Genomic DNA, 23,331 nt, shown 5'->3' on the forward strand with positions numbered 1-23,331 from the left:
GGGAGAGGGAATTATGCAAGTGAATATGGAATCTTTTTTCATTTTGGCAGAAATTTTTCTCTTCACAAAAGGACTGACTCCTTAGGAATCAATGTCTTTTTTTTGTAATCAAAGCTAATCTTGTACTATTTGGAGTTCGAGAGGAAATTCTCCTGAAGGATTAATATTTTGTGTTTTTCTGCTTCTAGTGTCTGGCTTGGGTTTTGGGATCATGAGTGGAGTATTTTCCCTTGTAAATATCCTGGCTGATTCCTTGGGACCGGGCATAGTGGGTATTCATGGAGATTCTCCACAGTACTTCCTATCTTCTGGTAAGTCTTTTCCACGTATTGATAGATTCCCAGAGTCACACACTGAGTCAATGCCAACACTGGGAATGAGACCCCGAACACCTTCTTTATTCTAGTTTATTAGCTTGGCAACTATGAAATCTATGTTCAGGAAAAATGGAAAGGGTAATGCATAAAATTATTTTTGTTCTACTGGTAACAGAGTCCCTGATTTGCCCCTATTTCCCCTTCAGTTAGCTATTTGACAGGGTCCTCCTTGGCTGCTAGAAGTGGATTCCTAGGGAACAGTTGGCTTGGGAAGTAGAGCCCTACAGACTGAAAATCTGGGCCCAGCATGGCCCAGGTTGATAGAGCACAGGCCTCGGAATTAAGAAGACCTGGGTTCTAATCTTGCCTCTGCTATTTGTCTGCTGTGTGGCTGTGGGCAAGTCCCTTGACTTTTCTGGGCCTCAGTTGCCTCCTTTGTAAAAATGGGGGTTAAGACTGGGAGCCCCATGAGGGCATGGACTGTGTCCAGTCTGATTATCTTGTATCTACTCCAGCACTTACAGTACCTGGCACAAAGTAAATGCTTAACAAATACCATTTTTTAAAAAAGCCCCAGGGATGAAGGCCCCAAACCGAGGCCAACTCAAGAGGTAGGGCTACTAATACTTGATATGTTGCATAAGAGCAAAGGTCTCCAAATCTCAGTGTATCCGGAGGCCCCTTGAGGTGTCCAGGGATTTCTCTGTGAGAGCAGTGGGATCACCTTGCTGCGATTGCTGGGGCCACAGCTTTCCCAGCTAAACACCATCAGTAGGACATCCAAGAAAGCTGGAAACGGGCCAGGCTCGGGAATATGCCGTGGTGGATTGGGGAAAGCATCCCTAACTTTACTCCCTGGGTGGCCCACTCTAAAGAAGCAGCATGGCTTAGTAGAGAAGCAGTGTGGCTCAGTGGAAAGAGCACGGGCTTGGGAGTCAGTGGTCATGGGTTCTAATTCTGACTGCCACACGTCTGCTGTGTGACCTTGGGCAAGTCACTTAACTTCTCTGAGCCTCAGTTACCGCATCTGTAAAATGGGGAAGAAGACTGTGAGCCCCACATGGGACAACCTGATCACCTTGTATCCCCCCCCCCCCCAGCGCTTAGAACAGTGCTTTGCACATAGTAAGTGCTTGTGCTTAACAAATGCCATCATTATCATTATTATTATTATTATTATTATCTTAGACTGTTGTTCAGACCCCTGAGCCACTTGGGAACCGGAAGGCTATAATGCTGCCCAAAACAACTGTGTGAATCTTTTGTGAAATTCATCCATATTATATTTCACATGAGTTCCTATCCTTGCAATAACACTCCCCCCCTAGACTGTAAATTCATTATGGGCAGGGAATGTGTCCACTAATTCTATTGTACTCTCCCAAGTGCTTAGTACAGTACTCTGCACATAGTATGCACTCAGTAAATAACAATGATTGGTTGATTGATAACACTTTCTCAGGAATCTGAAATTTACCTGAGTACATCCATTGGGCCCCATTTAATGAGTAAATAATGTAGAGAGATTTTTAAATGACTTACGGAAGGCTTTCTTTTTGCCTTACAAAAAATTTAAAGCATGTGTGTAATTTCAGTCCAATTCACTAATGCAAGCTTCAAAGCCCCTAAAGTTACCTTCAAGTTGTTTTTTTCTTCAAGTGAATTGTTTTTCTGCTACTTCAGCATTCTTTGATTTTAAGTAATGAATCATCAATCGTATTTATTGAGCGCTTACTATGTGCAGAGCACTATACTAAGCGCTTGGGAAGTACAAATTGGACTTGAATATTTTCTTAACTCCAAGTTTTGCTTGTAATACTAACGTATTTCCCCAGGTGGTGCCAAAGCACTTAGTTTTGAAGAAGGTAATCAACCAAAATATTCCTTTCTGAGAGAATTACCAATTTAAAATCAAATCGTATATGTATTTCAAAATATATATGTTTAATCGTTTGCATTTGTATTGTTTCAGTGGCTAAATCATGTTGACAGACTCAGGAACAATATGCATGCCCCTGAAGAATTGATTAAATAGGGCGGGGTCCACACTTTATAATTTTATCGTGTGCTCTCAAGCACTTAGTTCAGTGTTCTGCATACAGTAGTTGCTTAGTAAATATTGATGGTAATGATGGGGATGTTTAATCAATCAGTCATTATTATTCATTCATTTATTCAGTAGTATTTATTGAGCACTTACTGTGTACAGAGCATTGTACTAAGCACTTGGGAAGTACATTTCAGCAACAGAGACAGTCCCTGCTCACAACGGGCATTATTTAATGAATACAGGGCTATGCTGAGGGCTTTGGTGGGGTGCCAAATAAAAGGGGAATCCGTGTGGTCTAGTGGTCCCCTCCTTCCTCTTCCTCTCTTCCCCCTCCACCTCCTCCCCACCTTACCTCCTTCCTCTCCCCAAAGCACCTGTATATATGTTTGTACATATATATTACTGTATTTTACTTGTACATATTTACTATTCTATTTCTTTTATTTTGTTAATATGTTTTGTTATGTTGTCTGTCTTCCCCTTCTAGACTGTGAGCCCGCTGTTGGGTAGGGACCGTCTCTATATGTTGCCAACTTGTACTTCCCAAGCGCTTAGTACAGTGCTCTGCACACAGTAAGCACTCAATAAATACGATTGAATGAATGAATACGATTGAATGAATGAGTGAAAGAACATGGGGCTGGGAGTCAGAAGCCCTGGGTTCTAGTCTTGGCTCTGCCCCAGCCTGCTGTGCCACCCTGAACAAATCTCTTAACCTCTCTTGCACTCAGTCTCTTCATCAATAAAACAGCCATAATAATGCCTACCTTTCCCTGTATCACAGGGGTGCTGTGAGGATGATTCTTGTTGTGTTGGTGATAATTGATGTGAAAGGGGTTTGGAAAAATAAAAAATAGAGAAAACTAGGCATTAAAAGACATAGTCCGTGCTCTGGAGAACCTTACAATTTTACAGGGGTGATGGACACAAATATAATTTATAGCTAGGAGGAAAAGAGGTGGAAAGATGGGTAAGCGAATGACTAGGTGCTTAAATATTAGAATATGTAACTAGATGTGATGATGGAATTGGTTTTAAAAAATGATGTGTTAAATGCTTACTATTTGCCAGGGACTGTATTAAGTGCCGGGGTAGTCAACTAGTCAAGCTAGTCAGGTTGGACTCAGTCACCGTCATTCATTCATTCATGAAGCCGTATTTATTGAGTGCTTACTGTGTGCAGAGCACTGTACTAAGCACTTGAAGTACAAGTTGGCAGCATATAGAGACGGTCCCTACGCAACAGTGGGCTGACAGTCTAGAAGGGGGAGACAGACAACAAAACAAAACATGTAGACAGGTGTCAAGTCATCAGAATAAATAGAAGTAAAGCTAGATGCACATCATTGACAAAATAAATAGAAGAGTAAATATGTACAAGTAAAACAAATAGAGTAGTAAATCTGTACAAACATACAGGTGCTGTGGAGAGGGGAAGAAGGTAGGGCAGGGGGGATGGGGAGAGGGAGAGGAAAAAGGGGGCTCAGTCTGGGAACCATTTTACAGATGAGGGAACTGAGGCCCAGAGAAGTTAAATGACTTACCCAAGGTCATTCAGGGACAAGAGTTGGAGCTGAGATTAGAACCCAGGTCCTCTGGCTCCCAGGCCCAGGCCCTTTCCACCAGGCTGTGCTTCTTCTCAATCTAACATCGGGAATGATGGATGAGCCGCCATCTGGACACTTCAAGACCAAGAATTCGCCTGAAGGGGTTGTTTGTAGTGCTAGTGCCGCTTTCTTGATCTCCTCCATGCCAGTTATGTTCCTGCTGAGCGAGGAGGTGGGTAGAAGTGCGGCACATGTGATCTTTGTCCATGGGAGCCAGCTATAGACAGAACTGGAATACAACCCAGGCCTCTTGGTTGCCAAAGGGACTAACAATAGGGCTAAGTCGATTATGTACAAAAGTGCCAGTGGACACTGGGTGGTGGTGAGAGGATCTGATCTGGGAAGAAGTAAAGTCAACTGGGACAAGCCCCCCTGAAGTGGAATCCCATCATTTCAACTGGGAGACTTTATTCTCTGGAGTAATAGTTGTCTCCTGTTAAGAAAAATCTAATAATCAACCTGCACCTTCCAAAAACTGTTGCCGGCAAATGATCAAAATACGTTTTTAATGCCAGGTCAGAGAGGCAGTGTAAGTCAGAATGTGAGTAGGAACCTTCCCTTCCCCACAGCACCTGTATATATGTATATATGTTTGTACATATTTATTACTCTATTTATTTATTTTACTTGTACATATCTATTCTATTTATTTTATTTTGTTAGTATGTTTGGTTTTGTTCTCTGTCTCCCCCTTTTAGACGGTGAGCCCACTGTTGGGTAGGGACTGTCTCTATATGTTGCCAATTTGTACTTCCCAAGCGCTTCGTACAGTGCTCTGCACATAGTAAGCGCTCAATAAATACGATTGATGGTGATGATGATGATGAAGGAGGTAGGATTTCAGGAAGAATTTGAAATTGAGGACCACCGTGCGCTGGTGGACATAAAGGGGGAAGGAGTAGCAGGCTGGGGGAAGGACATGAACAAGGGGTTGTCGGTGACAGAGTAGAGAGTAAGAGACCATCTTTCTGGGAGGAACAAAGTGCAGCAGGGGTGCAGGCTGATAAGGGAGAGGGAGAGGCTTGAAGCCAGTGAGCAACAGGTAACCATGGAAAATCTTTGCGGAGTAGGGAGACGTGCAGAATGACATTTTAGAAAAAATGACCTGGGTAGCAGAGTGCTTCTTAATGGTAAGAGAAGCAAGCGTGGCTCAGCGGAAACAGTACGGGCTTGGGAATCAGAGGTCATGGGTTTAAATCCCGGCTCCGCCGCTTGTCAGCTGTGTGACTTTGGGCAAGTCATTTAACTTCTCTGTGCCTCAGTTACCTCATCTGTAAAATGGGGATTAAGACCGTGAGCCCCACATGGGACAACCTGATCACCTTTTATCCCCCCCAGCGCTTAGGACAATGCTTTGCACATAGTAAGAGCTTAACAAATGCCATCATCATCATCAATGGTACATGCATCCAAGAGTCATGCAAATGTAGCCCAGCTCTCTCAGTCCAGAAGGAAGAGTGGTTTTGTGGAAAGAGAATAGGCCCTGGAGTGAGAGAACCTGGGTTCCGTTGCCGTTGTGTGACCTTGGACGAAGCATCCATCAACTGTAAAATGGCGCTGGTAATACTTGCCTTTCCCCACCCCTCAGGGCTGTAGCAAGAACAGAATGGTCTGGGCAGTGGCGGAGAGTGGTCTGCCCTAGAGCCCTGCTGGGCTTCAATAATTAATGAAGTGGACGGGGTCAGAGAGGGTGCGCTTTCAACATTGACTCAATCAGCCTTGTCGTGGGGAGAGTCTCAGCAGCCACATTGGCATAGTGGTAGCAGTAATTAGTATTAGTAGCATTTATTGAGTCCCTGCTGGATACAAAGCACTGTACTAAACTTTGGGGAAGTCTAATAATAATAATAACAATGATATTTATTAAGCGCTTACTATGTGCAAAACACTGTTCTAAGCGCTGGGGAGGTTACAAGGTGATCAGGTTGTCCCACTGGGCGCTCACAGTCCTAGGTTGAAGTCTGGGTTGAAGTGGTACATAATACTAATTCAACATATTGCTGGCAGAAGGTGCCCCACAAATGCTATTACCGATTATTTTATGGTATTTGTTAAATGCTTACTATGTACGAGACACTGTCCTAAGAGCTGGTATAGATACAAGCTAATTTTTAAAAAGTTAAAAATCAAAACCCTATAAGCTTAACAGATAAGTAACAATATGTCACCTTCATAGGATAAAATCAGTCAATCAATCAGTCATATTTATTGAGCACTTACTGTGTGCAGAGCACTGTACTAAGCGCTTGGGAAGTACAAGTTGGCAACATATAGAGACAGTCCCTACCCAATGATCCACCTCCAGGGAGCTTTCCCCAGCTAATTCACAACCAGCCAGTAGACCAAACCAATACCCTTCTTTGGCATTTCTTTAACTTTTATTTAGTTAACTTTTATTTCTATCCTCAAATCTTGTGTTCATAATTATATGCTTTTATTTGTGATTTATTAATGCATTCATTTATGCGCTTAGTTATTGTCATTTCACACTGATGTGTTTGTGCTGCCTCCGATTTTATCCTTGTTATTCTTCTAGTTTTTACTATCAGTAATCTCCGTCGCATACCTCAATTTAATTATAAGCTCGAGGGTAGGCAGCATGCGTCTGTTTTACTCTCCTGAACAATTAAGACAGTGCTTAGTATTCAGTTGGTGCTCAATAAATGCCATTGATCGATATAGAATGTAGTAATATACTGTTACCAAAATCAAGAGCAGTAATTGCTTTGTTTAAGGTATAACTACAGTAAGTAGTCAGAGGGGGCCAACTTGTCATTTTGAACATGGGGGTGGATGAGGGGCGGGGATTTTTGTCAGGGGTGAAGGCTGAGAGGCAACTGGCTTCCAAAATCTCATAGGTCCAAAAGTCACCATTTTGGGTCTTTTGAGGCACAGTTGGACACTCTCAGGGTCTTGTCATCAACATGGGAAAGCATTCTGGAGCCGTAACTCAGAAAGCGAGGGGTCATTGTTCCCCCTGGTGAAAGCATCTATGGAAGTAATTTTGATCTATTTTAGCTAGCTGAATTGAAATAGCTCAAAAGGACTGCTCAGGATGAAATTATATGTCAGTTTTGGATTCCTAAAGTGAGAAAACAGTTAAAACACATTTTATCTACATTTAGTAGGTTGAGGCTTTGTACCTCTCCACCATGCTCATTCAGAGAGAGGAAAAGAACTGCTGATGAAAATGACTCTACACCTGGAATTTCACTGAGGCTTGTTTAACTTATTAAATGTTATACTCCAAAGAAGTTCTAGCCTAAAGTTTCCCACAGCCAATTTTTAAAATAGAAGTGTTTCGTCAAATGAAGCATAAGGAATCCTTTTTTTTCAGTGTTGTCTATTTTTATGTTCATTTTAATTGATGTTCATTAAGAGACTGTGGTTTTTAGCCACAAGGTTTCCTACGTTCTCTGTAAGGAACCAGGTTTAAGGATGATATTGCTTACTGCACTGTGATTTCAGTGTGGGTTGGTACATTCTCTGGATTTTGCTATTTTGCTCCACAAATGGTCAGGATGGGCTACAAACGTTCCTGCCCTTCGTTGAGGTTGTGATTTAATTATTTCATTTAGCATTTTCCAAGTGCATGCTTATTTAGAAAGTAGCTTATTTAGAAAAAAGTTCACCTCAGGGTGCAAATTCAAAAGTGAAAACGTGCAGTAAAGCACATAAGGAGGTGGGAAGCAGCGTGGCCTATTGTGGCAAGATCACAAGTCTGGGTGTCAGAGGTCCTACATTCTAATCCCTCTTCTGCCACTTGTCTGATGTGTGTCCTTGGACAAGTCACTTAACTTCTTGATGCTTCAGTTTCCTCATCTGTAGAACAGAGATTCAGTCCTTGTTCATCTACCTCCTTAGACTGTGAACTCGAGGTGGGAAGAGAATGTGGTCTGATTGTGTCGTATCTACCCTAGCGCTTAGTATGAGTCTTAGGGACATAGTAAGCACTTAATCAGTATTATCATCATTATAAAATATTGGAAGCAATAGCTTATTTTTAAAAGAAGCTGTTTTCACATGTTTCCCCTGTAAGGAACCCCATTTCCCAACCTGTGCCTTGCCCTGTGGATGGTTTGTAGTCTTATTTGCACTTTTTTGGGGAGAGAAATGAAGAGATGGCTGGCTGTCTCACAGCCAATTCCATTGTACTCTGGTCTTCAGCACACCTGTTTGGAATAGCACAGTGTATAATTTCAGTCAGTTTGAGAATGCTCTGGAGAGAGAGGTGAGCTCTGTAGTAGCCTGACAAAGGACGCATTGGAAGTCTAACACCATTCTTTGTCACTTGGTTTGGCTTTGGACTTTCAGGTCTGTATTGTAGTAAGGGTTTACTGTTGGCATTTGTGCTTCAGTGCTTCAGATTTGTGGAGTTCTGTGAATGGGCCAGGGAAAGTGGAGATGAATGACTGTCAAGAAAATTAGTGGGATTAGCGCTGTTTCAGCTCCCTTACACCTTAGGTGTCTCCCTTCACTCCTGTGAACAAAGCAGTCCTGACCATGTAATTTCTTTCCAAAACCTTCAGTTGCTCTGCCTATAGAGTTAGAATTTAGTTTCAAAGATGCAGCTGTGACTTAGCAGTTAGAGCACTGGCCCGGGAGTCAGAAGGTCATGGGTTCTAACCCCGGCTCCACCACGTGTCTGCTGTGTGACCTTGGGCAAGTACTTAACTTCTTTGTGCCTCAGTTACCTCATCTTTAAAATGGAGATTAAGACTGTGAGCCCCACGTTCGACAGGGACTGTGTCCTACCCAATTTGTTCGTATCCGTCCCAGCGTTTAGTACAGTGCCTGGCGTGTAGTAAGCGCTTAACAAATAGCAGAATTATTATTATGATGGTGCTGATCATAAATTTAGCCTGGGGGAGTGATTGACAGTCACGGTGGGGCCTGTAGTCCGTAACACACGTCTAGACTGTCCCCTGATGGCTGCTGTGGTCCGTATTTGCAGTGGCTAGCCTTGTTTTCTGTTTTGCCTGTTGTGAGTCTCTTGAAGATTCTCCTCAAAGTGAGTCTGCCTATAACCGTCCTTCTGGTTTGCCTGCCTTAAGTGTCTCCCATCTGTGTCCTATATTCACTGATTCATTCAATCATTTCTTGAATGCGTACTGTCTGTAGAGCACTGTACTAAGCGCTTGGGGGAGTACAATACAGCAATAAAGGGAGACAGTTCCTGCCCACAATAAGCTATGGGTATTCAAATGGGTGAGTCTGTTGGAGATATTTATCGGGCTGATTGTGTGCAGAACATTTCATTTAGTGCTTGGGAGAGTACAGTAGAGGTAGTAAGCACAATCTTTTTTTTTTGGTATTTGTTAAGCACTTAGTGCCAGGCACTATACTAATCCATGTCCAGCTAATCAGACTGGACACAGTCCATGTCCCACATAGGGCTCATAGTTTTAATCCCCATTTTGCAAGTGAGGTAACTGAGGTACAGAGAAGCTAAATATCTTGCCCAAGTTTGCACAGCAGCTAAGTGGTGGAGCTGGAATTAGACCCCAGGTCCTCTGATTCTCAAGCCCATGCTCTGTCCACTAGGCCACAGTTTCCTTCACTGTGTATACCTTTCATATATTTTTGCAGTTGGGTTTTGTTGATATAATACTACTACTAATAATGGTATTTGTTAAGCACTGTAGTAAGTTCTAGGGGTAGAAACCTAATCAGGTCAGACAGCCCCTGTCCCACATGGGGGTCACAGGCTAAGTAGGAGAAAGATCAGGTATTTCACCCCATTTTAATAGGTGAGGAAACTGATACATGAAGAAGCTAAATGACTTCCTGAGATCACCCAGCAGGAAGGGGAAGAGCTGGGATTAGAACCAAGACCCCCTGACTCTGAGGCCCACACTCCTTCCACTACGCTATGCTGCTTCCTGTACATCAGGCACGTATTGAGAGGAAGATTTGTTCGGTGATGTGGCTGTAAAGAAGAGCTCTCCAAAGGAGTGAAACGAGAGCAAGAAGATAGTCCACTCCAGCTGGAGAGAACTAGTGTCACCTCATTGAGCCATTATCCAGGGGTGCCTGAGAAATGCCCAATCTCTTAGCATCACTGAAAATTTGAAAAGGGTCTTTAGTTGTTAATGGGATGGCGAAGTGTCAACCCTTTTTCTTTAATGGTATTTGTTAAGCACATACGTGCCAGGCACTGTGCTAGGTGCTAGGGTAGATACCAGCTAATCAGGTCGGATGCAGTCCATGCTCCACATGTGGCTCACAGTCTTCATCTCCATTTTGCCGATGAGATATCTGACGAACAGATTGGTTAGGTGACTTGCCCAAGGTCACACAGCAGGCAAGTGGGGAGGCTGGTATTAGAACCCACGTCCTCTTGACACCCAGGCCCGGACTCTTTCCACTAGGCCGTGCTGCTTCACGGACCTTTCCCTCGAGTTTACAGTCTATCAGGAAAGCAAGCACTGAAATAATTTACAGGTAAGAGGAAGGAAAAATGGGTTTGTTCGGGAGTTAGCGCTTAAATAGTAGAGTACATAAGTCAAAATGTACAGAAGAGCATAGTGCACACACACTCACATGCATATATTTATATTTTCGTACATTTTCATATCCAAAGAAGACACCAGTGATGGGGAAGTTCACCTATGCATAGTGCATGGTGCAGTAGTGCTCGAGTGGTAGTTGGAGAGTTGTATTACCTGGGGTGAAGAGAAATTATTCGTGAAAGGCTTCCTGGAGGAGGAAGACTTGGAAGACGGAGAGAGCAATGGGCTGGCTGATTTATTGGGAAAGAGAATTCTAGGCTGAGGGAAGGGTGTGAGCGAGAGGTCAGAAGCAAGAGAAATGAAAACCAGGCCCGGTGAATAGGTTAGCCTGAGGGGAACTAGGAGTGAGAGCTGAGGTGTAGTGGGAGAAGAGAGTGGATGATTAGGAGGACGAGAGATGATTGCCCTAAAGACAGTGGTTAGGAATTTCTATTTGAGGCAGAGGGGAATGGGGTATCATTTGCGATTTTTGAGCAGTGGGGAGATGAGGGCAGAAATGACGTTTTAGAAAAATAATCAGGGCAGCCGGTTGAAGTCTGTAATGGAGAGAGGAGCGACACTGAAAGAAGGGAAATGGGTGCAAGAGTCAAAACAAGGATATGACAAGTCCATGGACCAGTGTGGTGTTTTATTGGGTAAAGAGGAAGGGGCAGATCCTGGAAATGTGGAGGAAGAACTGACAGGATTTAGTGACAGACTGAAAGAGAAGGCGAGGTAAAGGATCATGCCATGGTTGTGAGTGACTAGAATGTAAGCTCATTGTGGGCAGGGACAGTATTGTCTGCTAACTCTGTTGTACTCTTTCAAACGCCTAATACAGTGCTCTGCACATAGTAAGTATTCAGTAAATACCAATGATTGATTTGTTTGAGGGTGTTGACTGTGATGAGAAAGTTAGGTGGAATCAATCAATCAGTCATATTTATTGAGAGCTTACTGTGCAGAACACTGTACCAAGCACTTGGGAGAGTACAGTATAACAATATACCAGACACATTCCCTGCCCACAGTGAGCTTACAGTCTAGACGGGGAGAAGAAAGGATTTGGGAGGAAAAAATGAGGAATGTAGTTTTGGACATATTGAGCTGTGAGGAGGAGCAAAATCTACAGGATATAAATCAGAATGTTAAGAAATCAAGTAAATCCAGCAATTCAAAATTACAAGAAGAAAAGACTAAAAGTAACAGTTCATTACCACTTGTGTGGACCAGCCCTCTATTTCAAGCAATTAATACATCATATATCAATCAATGGCATGTGTTAAATACCATGTGCAGAGCACTGCACTGTTTGGGAGAATATAAATATGTATTTGGTATCTTCTCTGAGCAGGGCACTGGACTAAGTGCTTGGGAGAGTACAGTAGCATTAGTAAACTCGATTCCTGCCTTCAGGTAGCTTACGAGAAGTATCGTGCCCTAGTGGAAAGAGCACAGGGGATTTGAGATGACATCAAACAGACTGAAATAATGAACCAACAGATAAGCCAAAGAAGGCAAATTCCAGGGCAAAGGCAGAGAGCAAACAGCCACACAGTCTTCTCTGTAGGCTTGTGGCCGGTAGAGGTTAGTAGATATCTATGTTCTTGTGCTGACACTTATCGTCAAATTATATTTTGCCCCTGCACATCAATTTTCCTACTCTTTCTAATAGTGAGGAGACTTCTCTAGCTCTCTGCCCTCTCCCTCATTTGAAAAAAAAAGTTCAACTTTTTCATTTTCCTTCAGGGCTTCATGGGTAGTTTGTATGCTGCTCCCTTTGACTTTTCCCAAAAGCGTATCAGGGAAATGTCTGTTTGGACAATCCATAATTTTTAAGTAAGGGAAGCTCCCCTTTTAACTTGTGTTTGGGATTGATGGGGAAAAAACTGATTAAGCTTTTCCTGATGTCTGCTGTATAATCCCTGTGGTGGAATTGTCTGAAAGCTAGACAGGAAGGCACAATGAGGTATGACATTGCTATTGTCTCAATGCAGTCAGTCTTTCAACATTTGCCTTTAAGTTTAATTACATAGATAGCTTTTGCTGCATCTTTTACATACAGCTCATCAAAAGACCATTGGTCCATGTCCTGGGGATCGTGAAGAATAAAAACAATCCCAAACACAGGATCATAAGAACAATGTGCGCAGTAAGGTGATGCCTTGCAGATGATGAGGTGCTAACAATTCACTGTCTTTCAGCATTCATGACTCTGGCTATCGTTCTGCTGCACATCTTCTGGGGAATTGTGTTTTTCGACGCATGTGAGAATAAAAAGTGGTGGGCTCTTGCTCTGGTTATCCTGAGCCATCTGCTGGTGTCGGGCTTGGTGAGTGCTAATTCTGTGGCTCAAAAGCCATTTTGGGTGTGAACTTCTGGGGGAAATCTGGGAAGGCTAGTTTTCTATGCTGCGATGATACTTTGATGAGAAGGGTGAAGAATTCAGAAGCCTTTGGTGGTATCCCTGCTTCTTCCATAGAACCCTTAAGCTCCTTTCCCCTTGCAGTGGGGGATTAGACCTCTCCATGGGAATTCAAAGATGCTGTGGGTGGATTTCATTCAGAACTAGTCACCAGTTTATGCACCACTGGCGAATGGAGTATTGATTGCAAATGTAATTTCACCTAAGTTTAATTCCTGATTGGACAAAGAAAATTTGATTGGGATTTTCAAGTGATTTTATTCCTTTTAATAAGTAAGGAACTCAGTGCCCAATAAACACAGCCCAGGCAATCACTTTGAGGGAATAGACGGTGCCCTTTTCTTATTTTGTAAATCTCCTTAGTGTCTCGTACAGCATTCTGCACAAAGCAGGTGCCCAAGAAATATAGGTGCTAATCCTCATCATCAGTCATATTTATTGAGCACTTACTGTGTGCAGAGCACTGTACTAAGCGCTTGGGAAGTACAGATTGGCAACATATAGAGACAGTCCCTACCCAACAGTGGGCTCACAGTCTAAAAGGGGGAGACAGAGAACAAAACCAAACATACTAACAAAATAAAATAAATAGAATAGATATGTACAAGTAAAATAAATAGAGTAATAAATATGTACAAACATATATACATATATACAGGTGCTGTGGGGAAGGGAAGGAGGTAAGATGGGGGGGATGGAGAGGGGGGCGAGGGGGAGAGGAAGGAAGGGGCTAATGATTTGGTGCCCACTAGTCGTATCACAAACAGCAGGATCCACCTCAAGCCAACTGCATTTTGAAAAAGGCCTCCTCGGGGGAATTGTCTTGTGGCAGGCTGCAGTTGCCCAGGGCAGTCAGATTTCATGCATAAGCTAATTCATGTGAGCAGTGCAAAACTTACCTGGAGCCATATACCACTCATCCCGCTCACTCTGACATCCGCCCCTCTGCCTAATTTACAGGCAACTTTGGGAGCTTGTCACACTCACTCTCTGCCACCCTCCTAGACAGCTTCTTAGAGAAGCCCTCTGGGTTTCAGGAAAATGGTAAAGAGCTGTCTGTCTGGAGTCACGCGTGAGCATGCGTTCCCCCAAAACCAAATCCTCACTGACCAATGGCTGTGAGGCAATGCCAGAATAGTGTAACCAAATGTCCCGTCAGCTTCTCTTGGGTTGGATTGGAAATAAAGTGGGAAATGATTTCGCTTTAAAGAAGTAGGTCCGTTGGCTTTATCCAATGCAAACTTGGCCATTGTAGTTCTCCGGGGAGTCTCCCTTCGCTCCTTAGGTCTCCAATACTGAGTCTTGCCTGAAGGGTGGCATTTAAATGTAACAGTTGGCATCTTCCTTCAACGGTCGGCTACTTACTTCACCTTACTGTTTCTTGGGCCCATTTAAATAAACCAAATGTTTGGCGATGGAAGCCACAGCTGTTGACTCTGTTTCATTTTTACCAACTCTGTCGTGTTATTTCTGGATCCGAATCACCTGGGAGCCTTACCCTGCCAAACGGGCTGTTTTTTTTTTGCAGACATTCCTGAATCCTCATTACGAGGGAAGCTTAATCCCGTCATACATCATCATGCTGCTCATGGGTGTCTGGGCGTTCTTCACTGCTGGCGGCTCCCTTAGGAATCTAAAGCGTTGCCTCATGTGCCGGGACAAAGACTTCCTCCTGTCTAACCAACGTGCCAGATAACATCTGAGAGTCAGGACACCCTGGAAAGCTTTCTGTGTTTTAGAGGACGAATGACTGGTGCCTTCTTCTAAAATTCTCTTTTCCCGATTGAATTTAGGAAAAAAGATGCTAGATAAGAGTTTGCCTGGTCATTTGACTTTTGTCTAGAGCTTACATGAAAATCACATTTGGGGTGAGAAGGCTGTGGGAGGGATCCTGGGGAAGAGCAGAAATGTTTAGTTTCTCTTTCGGCACATGGTGTGGGTTGAGTTAATATGCTGGCGTCGTAAATAGCAAATCTGCGACCTTTACATTTGGTTCAACATAGTAGGGAAGGGCTAAAATTCATGTGTTTGTATGACTTAAGGCATCCTGTTTGTTCTCGGACTAATCCAAATAATTTAGCATCCTAGTAAAAGGTATCAAGCAACGTTCTAGATACAATAATGCAATATCTTTTGTTTCCTAGGGTGATTTAGCCAAAGTAAGATAATTACTATTAGTCTGTATTTAAAGTTTTTTGTTGTATTTCAGACTGGCTTTCTGAAGAGATTAATGTATTTTTCTTTGTAAATTTAGCTTCAGTCCCGTAGGATATTTGAAGTTTTTTCGTTGAGACTACTACGTGAAGGATGTGTGACATTGCTAAACTGGATTTTGAATTGAACCCCGATTCTATTCTGTTGATCCAGAGACATTGTTGGTTTCTGATCAGTTGGGACAGTATTCAAAAAGGAGGGTTTTTTGAGTAAGTCTGCAAGTGCTGCAAGTTGGACTCTTAGTTCTCCTTTCAAAGGTCTATTTTCACAGATTATACCCCCTGGCCACCAGTTGCATTCTGCTAAATTTTGTCTAAAATTGCTAGATTTTGGACTCTTGAGAAGGGAGCGTAGCATTTCTCTACTGGGCGTGCTCTTTAAGAAACCAGGTTGCGTGGGAGAGCAGTTCTTTTGTAATAGGAAGGTTTATTAGATTATTTTTTAAGCCAACTGACTCAGCTAATACAGTGGTATGAATTTTCTTCTTCAAAATGGTGTAATTTCTTTAGAGTTTATGGCATACTGTAAAACTGAATTGTATCAGAAGCAACTGAATTTTCTGCAAGTGTGTAATGATAGATACACATTTCAAGGCACATGAAGTTTTGCAAATGCAGCCTTCCACTATACAAGTACAAATCCCTAAGGTGTTCAGGGAAAGTGGGGAAGTCGTGATTGGAAATGATATAAAAATCTGACTTTTTGGTGCCCTAGGACTTTCCATGAAAAGCCTTGCAAAGCTTTAATGAGAGGTGACATGCTGTACTCTAGCATGTCAGACCAGTAAATTTGGAAGTGCTTTGGTCCGGGGCGAAGACTTTCAAAAAAACAAACAAACTAGGAAAGCAAGGTTCTGATCTGATTTTGTATCATTTGAAAGGAGTCCAGTTAGAGGACCTGTGTTTGTAAGTTGGAAGACTACAAATGCACCCTGTTGGCATTTTTTGTTGTGATCACGAAAAAATAGATGGTTTCAAATGGAACAGTCCATTTATCCTTACAATTTGCCTTATTCCTTCTTTTTGTTACCTTTCTGCTTCTTCCCCTTTTTAGCCATTTTATAGTTTGATGTGTTGTTGGACACTTCTGCCTTGGAAGTGGAGAAGCAAAGGCAATTTAGTGTCCGAAGGACAACATTTCCTGTATGTAACCCAGTGATATGAGTTTTACATGTTGAACTGGAGTTCATTTCTTTCCTTCTTTCATTTGAGGCTACTCCCCTACCCCCTTCAGCCCCCTGAGCGAGAGGAAACTTGTTGCTAATAGCAACTTTCAGATGTAATCTATCTTAAACAGGTGAGGATAGCTGTTCTCCCAAATACCTGTCAGACCTTCTGTACAGTTAATACAATTTGCAAGACCTGCACAAAGCTACGGAGCGATATAACTTTAGCTTTAAAGAGCCTCGTCAGACCCCTAAGTTATGTATAGAAATGAATAAGAAGGGCTGGGATATTTCAAAATCCTTCAACGACCTTCAAAATCTACATTCAAGAAGAAACTTGCACATTTTTTTTTAATACGAGGGGCTGCTCAGTACAGACTAAATGTCCTAGCATAACTGTTCGTAAATAAAGAGTCAGTGTGTTAGCATTGTCCCAGTAAGATGAAGACATTTTAAAAATTTCCAGTAGCACTGATGCCAAGGAGTTCAGAAGGGGCACTGTTTCTGTGGGTATGTCAAGAGTATTTTTCGTCTTTGTAATTTTATAGTAAGACTTATTACCTCTAGCTCAACCCTGAAGGTGGTTGGGATGGATTCCATTCTGGAAGCCCGTCCCCCTCAACCCAGAAGAAAACATACCGTGAAATTTTGAACATTGGAGCTTAGCCTCTACATGCACATTATCCAGAGTGTTTAGCCTCCACCCCCTCCAAAATAGCCTTTGGTCTCAGTTATCCAGGTACATCAGACAAAAGGATTTTTTTTGGCCTGAAGTTTGCAAATAGTTGAAACCAAAGTGCGTTTTTATGCCACAGGTAACCAGATAATGTATTTAAGAAGATCCACGCTATGTTGCAGGACTCATGTTTATTGCTGTATAAATTGTAGAGATTGGAGGTTATCCAATCAAGCAGATGTGCCTACTGTAGTTCTTGTGAAGTAATAGCATGTTCCAACTGGAGAGGTTTTATTGACTTTCAGCTCTGGTTCTGGCAGTCGGAGAGATGGGAAACTCACTGCTGATGATTTTTAATTATGCCTTGAATTGTATTAGAAAAATGGCTTCTGTCCCAAGCATCTGTAATTTTATTTTTTAAGTACACTTTAGTGCTTGGCCTGAATGGCAAGTTTATGCCCTGAAGGGACTGGTCCCTTTCTATCTAGATTAAGTGCAATTGAGAAGCAGTATCAGCATAAACTTCCCCCCACGTGCTACTTTTCTGACATATCTCAGCCCTCATTTGGAAGACCCAGAGATGAAAAGTCAGTTCTGGCTTTCATGTCCATGAGCTTACCAGTAAAAATGCCAGCGAACCCAAAGTGGCCTAAGACCTCTGTGGCATTGCTTGTGGGCTGCCAGAGAAAGTCATCCTCTAGTAATTGCCATCATTCCCAGATTCCACCACCTTCTTGTTTGACCATTCCTTAAGCTTTGGAATTGTTAGGCGTGACCAACCATCACAGTGATCCGTTTTGGTTTCCTACCATCTAGTATTTTTTTTAATGTTTTACTCATGACTGAAGAGGTTTATTTTCGTAGTTAAAAGTCAATCAATCAATCAATCGTATTTATTGAGCGCTTACTGTGTGCAGAGCACTGTACTAAGCGCTTGGGAAGTACAAGTTGGCAACATATAAGTCAAGGTGATTTGTATTCAGCTGAAGTCTTCTAAGAGCAGTTGATACTGTCTCAGTATCAAGACTGTAAATTGTTACATGAGTTGTACTGTTACTTAATATCCAGTGGTGATAGCTGGTCTTGGTTTCAATATGTCATGCGACATAATCTTTAAGCAACCAATATATATCATTGAACAGTAATAAAAAGGGTAATGTTTGACTTGATTCTTTCAACCTGGATTCCTTCTGCATTCTTTGGATTCTCTATGATCCATTGTGCAAATCAAAAATTCCTAGTCCTTTGGAATCATCATCACCATCAGTGGTACTTATTGAGCACTTAGTTTGTGTAGAGCACTGTACTAAGACCTCGGAAGAGTATAATACAACAGAGTTGGCAGACACATTCCCTGTCCACAAAGTCTAGAGAGACAGACATTAATACAAATAAATGCTTTGACCAATGTTTCACAGGCATCATTTCATTTCTAGACATGACTCTAATCCACTGTCCTTACGACTCAGAGGCCATGTCGAGAAGGTTAGAGAAGGCATTCTCAGTGGTTCAGAAACTTGTAGAAGAATTAGAAATATATGCTGACCTATCAATCAAAACCCCGAAAATAAATCCTGGAGTCACTGTTGACTTTTTAAAAATTATCCGTTCCTTAGGCAACCAAAAGGCTGACAGGTTTTGAGGCATCATTAGGAGAGGGATAGGAAACAGGGATAGAGAAGCAGCATGGCCTATTGGAAAGAGCACAGGCCAGAGAGTCAGAGGACCCGGGTTCTAATCCCAGCCCCACAACTTGTCTGCTTTGTACCTTGGGTAAGTCACTTCGCTTCTCTGTGCCCCAGTTCCCTCATCTGCAAAATGGGAATTCAATACCTGTTCATCCTCCTATTTAGAATGTGAGCCCCATATGGGACCTGATTATCTAGTATCTACCCCAGCGCTTAGTACAGAGTTTGGCACATAGTATGTGCTTAAATATCACAACTATTACTATTAGTGTGGTTTAGTAAGTCTGGGAGTCAGAAGAACCTGGGATCTAATCGTGGCTTTGTTGCTTGCCTGCTGTGTGACCTGGAGCAAGTTACTCAACTTCTCAGTTCTTTAGTTACCTCATCTGTAAAATGGGGATTAAGACTGTGAGCCCCAACCTGACTAGCTTGTAACTGCTTCAGTGTTTAGTACAATGCCCGGTACATACTGAATACTTAAATACCATTAAAAAACCAGAACAATGGGCCCAATTATGCCACTGTATAAAAACCTGGACACATGAGCACAGGGAACGGTATTTACGTTTCGGTTTGCCTCATCTCAGGAAGGATGTTATAAGAGCCGGAGAGTGTTCAGAGAGACAGAATGATCGGGAGGGTGGCGAGGCTTCAAAATAACAGTGGATAGAAAACTTGACTGTTCAGTCTCTAAAGACAAAAGCTGAGAGGGAATATGAATAAAATCTATAAAATAAGGCAAACAGGCAAGTGTTCGCCAAATCCCACAGCCACAGTACAGGGCAGTCTATTGCAGCTTGAAGGGGCTAAATTCAAACTGACAGGAAACTTCTGCAAATGGGCATGCCGTCGAGTCGTTTCTGACCCATAGTGACACCACGGACACATCTCTCCCAGAATGTCCTGCTCTCCATCTGCAATCGTTCTGGTAGTGTTTCCATAGAGTTTTCTTGGTAAAAATACTGAAGCGGATTGCTATTTCCCCTTCCACGCAATAAACTTGAGTCTCCACCCTCGACTCTCTCCCACGCCGCTGCTGCCCAGCATGGGTGAGTTTTGACTTGTAGCGGATTGCCTTCCATTCGCTAGCCACTGCCTGAGCTAGGAATAGAATGGACAGGCCTCTGCTTGACTCTCCCTCCCTTAGTCGAGTCTGGTAGAATACTGAAAACTCTCCAGATGCGACCCTGAGAAAGGGGATATGGGGTGTAGGGGTGGTAAATAGCTGGAGCTTGTGACCACAAGAAGATGTGGGCTAAAAATAGGTTCAGGAGGGGTTTGTCTAAATTAATGGACCCCAGGAAAAATGAAAGGTTATCAAGGGCAAAGATTAGGGGCATTCTGAGCTGTTTCCTTAACCATTAGGGTAGAGTTAGATAAATGCTTAGTTCAGTGCTCTGCACACAGTAAGTGCTCAACTGATCGAAAGAAAATGAGGAAAACTATTCAATCCCTCTAAGCTTACTGTTACTGAAAATGGGGTTCATCATCATCAATCATATTTATTGAGCGCTTACTGTGTGCAGAGCACTGTACTAAGCACTTGGGAAGTACAAGTTGGCAACATATAGAGACAGTCCCTACCCAACAGTGGGCTCACAGTCTAAAAGAGTGGGCTCACAGTCTAAAAGACTGTGAGGTTAGATTGACCATTTGTCTGACTTGGTAATGACAAGTTACAGACTGACCTCTGGTGTCATATAAGTATTGTGAGATGTGAAAGGGGGGAGTCCATTCTTTGAAATGTCCTTGCTCTGGACTTAGTGTGACCTCAAATTAGCTGTTGGTGCTCATTTCCCCTATTATTTACTAAGGGTGAAAATAGGTAAACAGCAACTTCAGACCCCCTGATGAAGGCATCAAAGCCAGTTTCTTGCTGAGAAACTGGAAAAATCTGGGGCCCCTTTAGCCCAGCCTGATCTCTGTCATTTGCAGTTTGCAATGATGAATGTTAACTGAAAGCCTTATCATAAACCTATCTCCTCCAAGAGGCCTTCCCTGACTAAGCCCTCATTTCCTCTTCCCCCACTTCCTTCTGCTTCACCCTTACACTTGGATTTGCACCCTTTAACCTCTCCCTCAGCCCCACAGCATTTATGTACGTCTCTGTACATTATTTTAATGTCTCTCTCCCTCTCTAGACTGTAAACTCCCTGAGGGAAGGGACGGTGTCTACCAACTCTGTTATATTGTACTCACTCTCCCAAGCGCTCAGTACAGTATCCCACATTCACAACATTGCTAAAATCCGCCCTTTCCTCTCCAACCAAACTGCTACTTTAATACAATCACTCATAATAATAATAATAATAATAATAATGATGATGATGGCATTTGTTAAGTGCTTACTATGTGCAAAGCACTGCTGTAAGCGCTGGGGAGGTTACAAGGTGATCAGGTTGTCCCACGGGGAGCTCACAGTCACTTCCCATTTTACAGATGAGGTAACTGAGGCCCAGAGAAATTAAATGACTTGCCCAAAGTCACACAGCTGACAATTGACGGAACTGGGATTTGAACACATGACCACTGAGTCCAAAGCCCGTGCTGTTTCCACTGATCCATGCTGCTCATCCTATCCCACCTAGGTTACTGCATCAGCCTCCTTGCTGACTGCCCAGCCTCCTTTCTTTCCCCACTCCAGTCCATACTTCACTCTGCTGCCTGGATCATTTTTTGACTAAAACGTTGAGGATGTGTCACCCCACACCTCAATAATAATAATAATGATGGCATTTGTTAAGCGCTTACTATGTGCAAAGCACTGTTCTGAGCTCAAAAAACTCCAGTGGTTGCCTGCCCACCTCTGCTTCAAACAAAAACTCCTCACCATTGGCTTTAAAGCACTCAATCACCTTTCCCCCTCCTACCTCACCTTACTACTCTCCTACTACAACCCAGCCCACACACTTCACTCCTCTAATGCTAATCTTTTCACTGTGCCTCCATCTCACCTGTCTTGCCACTGACCCCCCACCCTCGTCCTGCCTCTGGCCTGGGACACCCTCCCTTCTCAAATCCGACAGACAATTACTCTCCTCCACCTTCAAAGCCTTACTGAAGACACATCTCCTCCAAGAGGCCTTCCCTGACTAAGCCCACCCTTTCCTCGTCTCCCACTCCCTTTTGCTCCCTTGTTCTTCTCCCGCTCCCAACCCCACAGCACTTCTGTGCCTATCTGTAATATATTTATATTAATGTCTGTCTCACCCCCTTTAGACTGTAAGCTCATTGTGGGCAGGAAATGTATCTATTGTATCGCAGTCACCCAAGCTCTTAGTACAGTGCTCTATATGCAGTAAGCGCCCAATAAATATGATTGAATGAATGAATGCTCTGCAATCAGTAAGCGCTCTTTATGATTGATTAATGGATTGATTAGAAGGACACTGGACAAATAGTCACTGTTGGGAGTAGGGAACCTGAGCCCCCAAGAAGTGAGTTTCCAGTCTTAGTTGGATTAGTTATCTGCCAACCACTGGGATAGATACAAAATAAGCAGATCTGACATGGGCTTTGTCCCTCCTGGGTCTCACCATCTAGGAGGTATGGAGAACAGGAGTCTATCTCATGCTCATTTTACAGATGAGGAAACTGAAGCCCAGAAAGACTAGTGACTTGCCCCCATTTGCGCAGCAGGCCACTCCCAGGCCCGTGCTCTTTCCCCTAGGTATGCTGTCTCCTTGGCGCACTTCTGGTCCAGTGGCATTTCAGCTCCTCGCCTAAACCCCTGAGCTGGGGAAATGCTGCAGCTTAACTGGGGTCAGTGTTGTGCAAGACTTAACCTGGTTGTGAGGTCTCAGGGACAGAGGTTTTACAAGATGGGGCAGCAGAAAAGCTGAAGTGTAGAATGGCCCATCCGAATCCTTGGGCTCACTCAAAGAAGATACTTTTTTTGTCTAGAATGATTTACTTTGACTACCTAAACAGTCCTCAATCGTCAACTTTCCAGGTGATATATGGCCATGTTGATCTGGCTGGGGTAAAACATTTTTACTTTGGATATTGAATTTTACTCCCAAGCCCTCTCCTTATCTCTGGTTTTCTTTTTTTTTTGTTCTGCCATTTCAGAGTTGGTCATGGTTGTTGTTTGGAACACTGCACGCGCTTCTAGCCAGTCTCAAAAAATTTTGGCTCAGTAAATGCTGTTGGTGATGACATAAATTCTATTGGTACCTCTTGGGAAAAAGTATCAGGTGTAATTGTGTTATCAGTGCTTCGCACATAGTAAGCACTTAAGAAATGCCATCATCATCATCATTTGTAAGTGCTTACCATGTACCAAGCTCTGCACTAAGTGCTGGGGTAGATACAAGATATCCAGGTCAAACACATTCCCTAACCCACTTGAGGCTAACAGTCCCCTTTTTCACAGATGAGGAAACCAAGGCATAGAGAAGTTATGTGACTTGTCCAAGGCCACACAGCAGACAGATCCCAATTAGAACCCAGGTCCTCTGATTCCCAGGTCTGGGGTCTTTCTACTAGGCCACACTGCTTCTGAGCAGGCCCTGAGGTAAATGTAAGAAAATCAGGTTGGACACAGTCCCTGCCCCATGCACTAGAAAGGTTGCTGGGTGAGATAGGAGTAGAGTGCAAAAATCAAACCCAATCATTCATCTGAAGCAAGGGTTCAGTTTAAACATTAACCAAACTTTATAATAAATCTGCCTATTCCTCCAGTTGAATCAAATAAAC

At 43.0% G+C, this 23,331-nt stretch overlaps 1 protein-coding gene and 1 non-coding gene across 2 annotated transcripts in view; one reads left to right on the forward strand and one right to left on the reverse strand.

The window, feature by feature from the left end:
- The window catches only part of APH1B (aph-1 homolog B, gamma-secretase subunit), a 33,046-nt gene extending 14,937 nt beyond the window's left edge, over positions 1–18,109 (forward strand). The window contains exons 4-6 of the mRNA XM_038746516.1: positions 189–311; positions 12,670–12,797; positions 14,419–18,109. Of these exons, the coding sequence (XP_038602444.1) occupies positions 189–311; positions 12,670–12,797; positions 14,419–14,586 (419 nt within the window). The 3' untranslated portion in view covers positions 14,587–18,109. The remainder of the gene's footprint in view (positions 1–188; positions 312–12,669; positions 12,798–14,418) is intronic.
- A 1,583-nt stretch (positions 18,110–19,692) lies between these two features.
- Positions 19,693–19,830, reverse strand: LOC119929269. The gene has a single exon (XR_005451401.1). It is a non-coding gene; the product is annotated as a small nucleolar RNA SNORA7 (small nucleolar RNA).
- Between the last annotated feature and the right edge of the window lie 3,501 nt (positions 19,831–23,331).

The sequence above is a fragment of the Tachyglossus aculeatus genome, chromosome 5 (assembly GCF_015852505.1).
Source record: "Tachyglossus aculeatus isolate mTacAcu1 chromosome 5, mTacAcu1.pri, whole genome shotgun sequence".
Classification (NCBI taxonomy): Eukaryota; Metazoa; Chordata; class Mammalia; order Monotremata; family Tachyglossidae; genus Tachyglossus; species Tachyglossus aculeatus.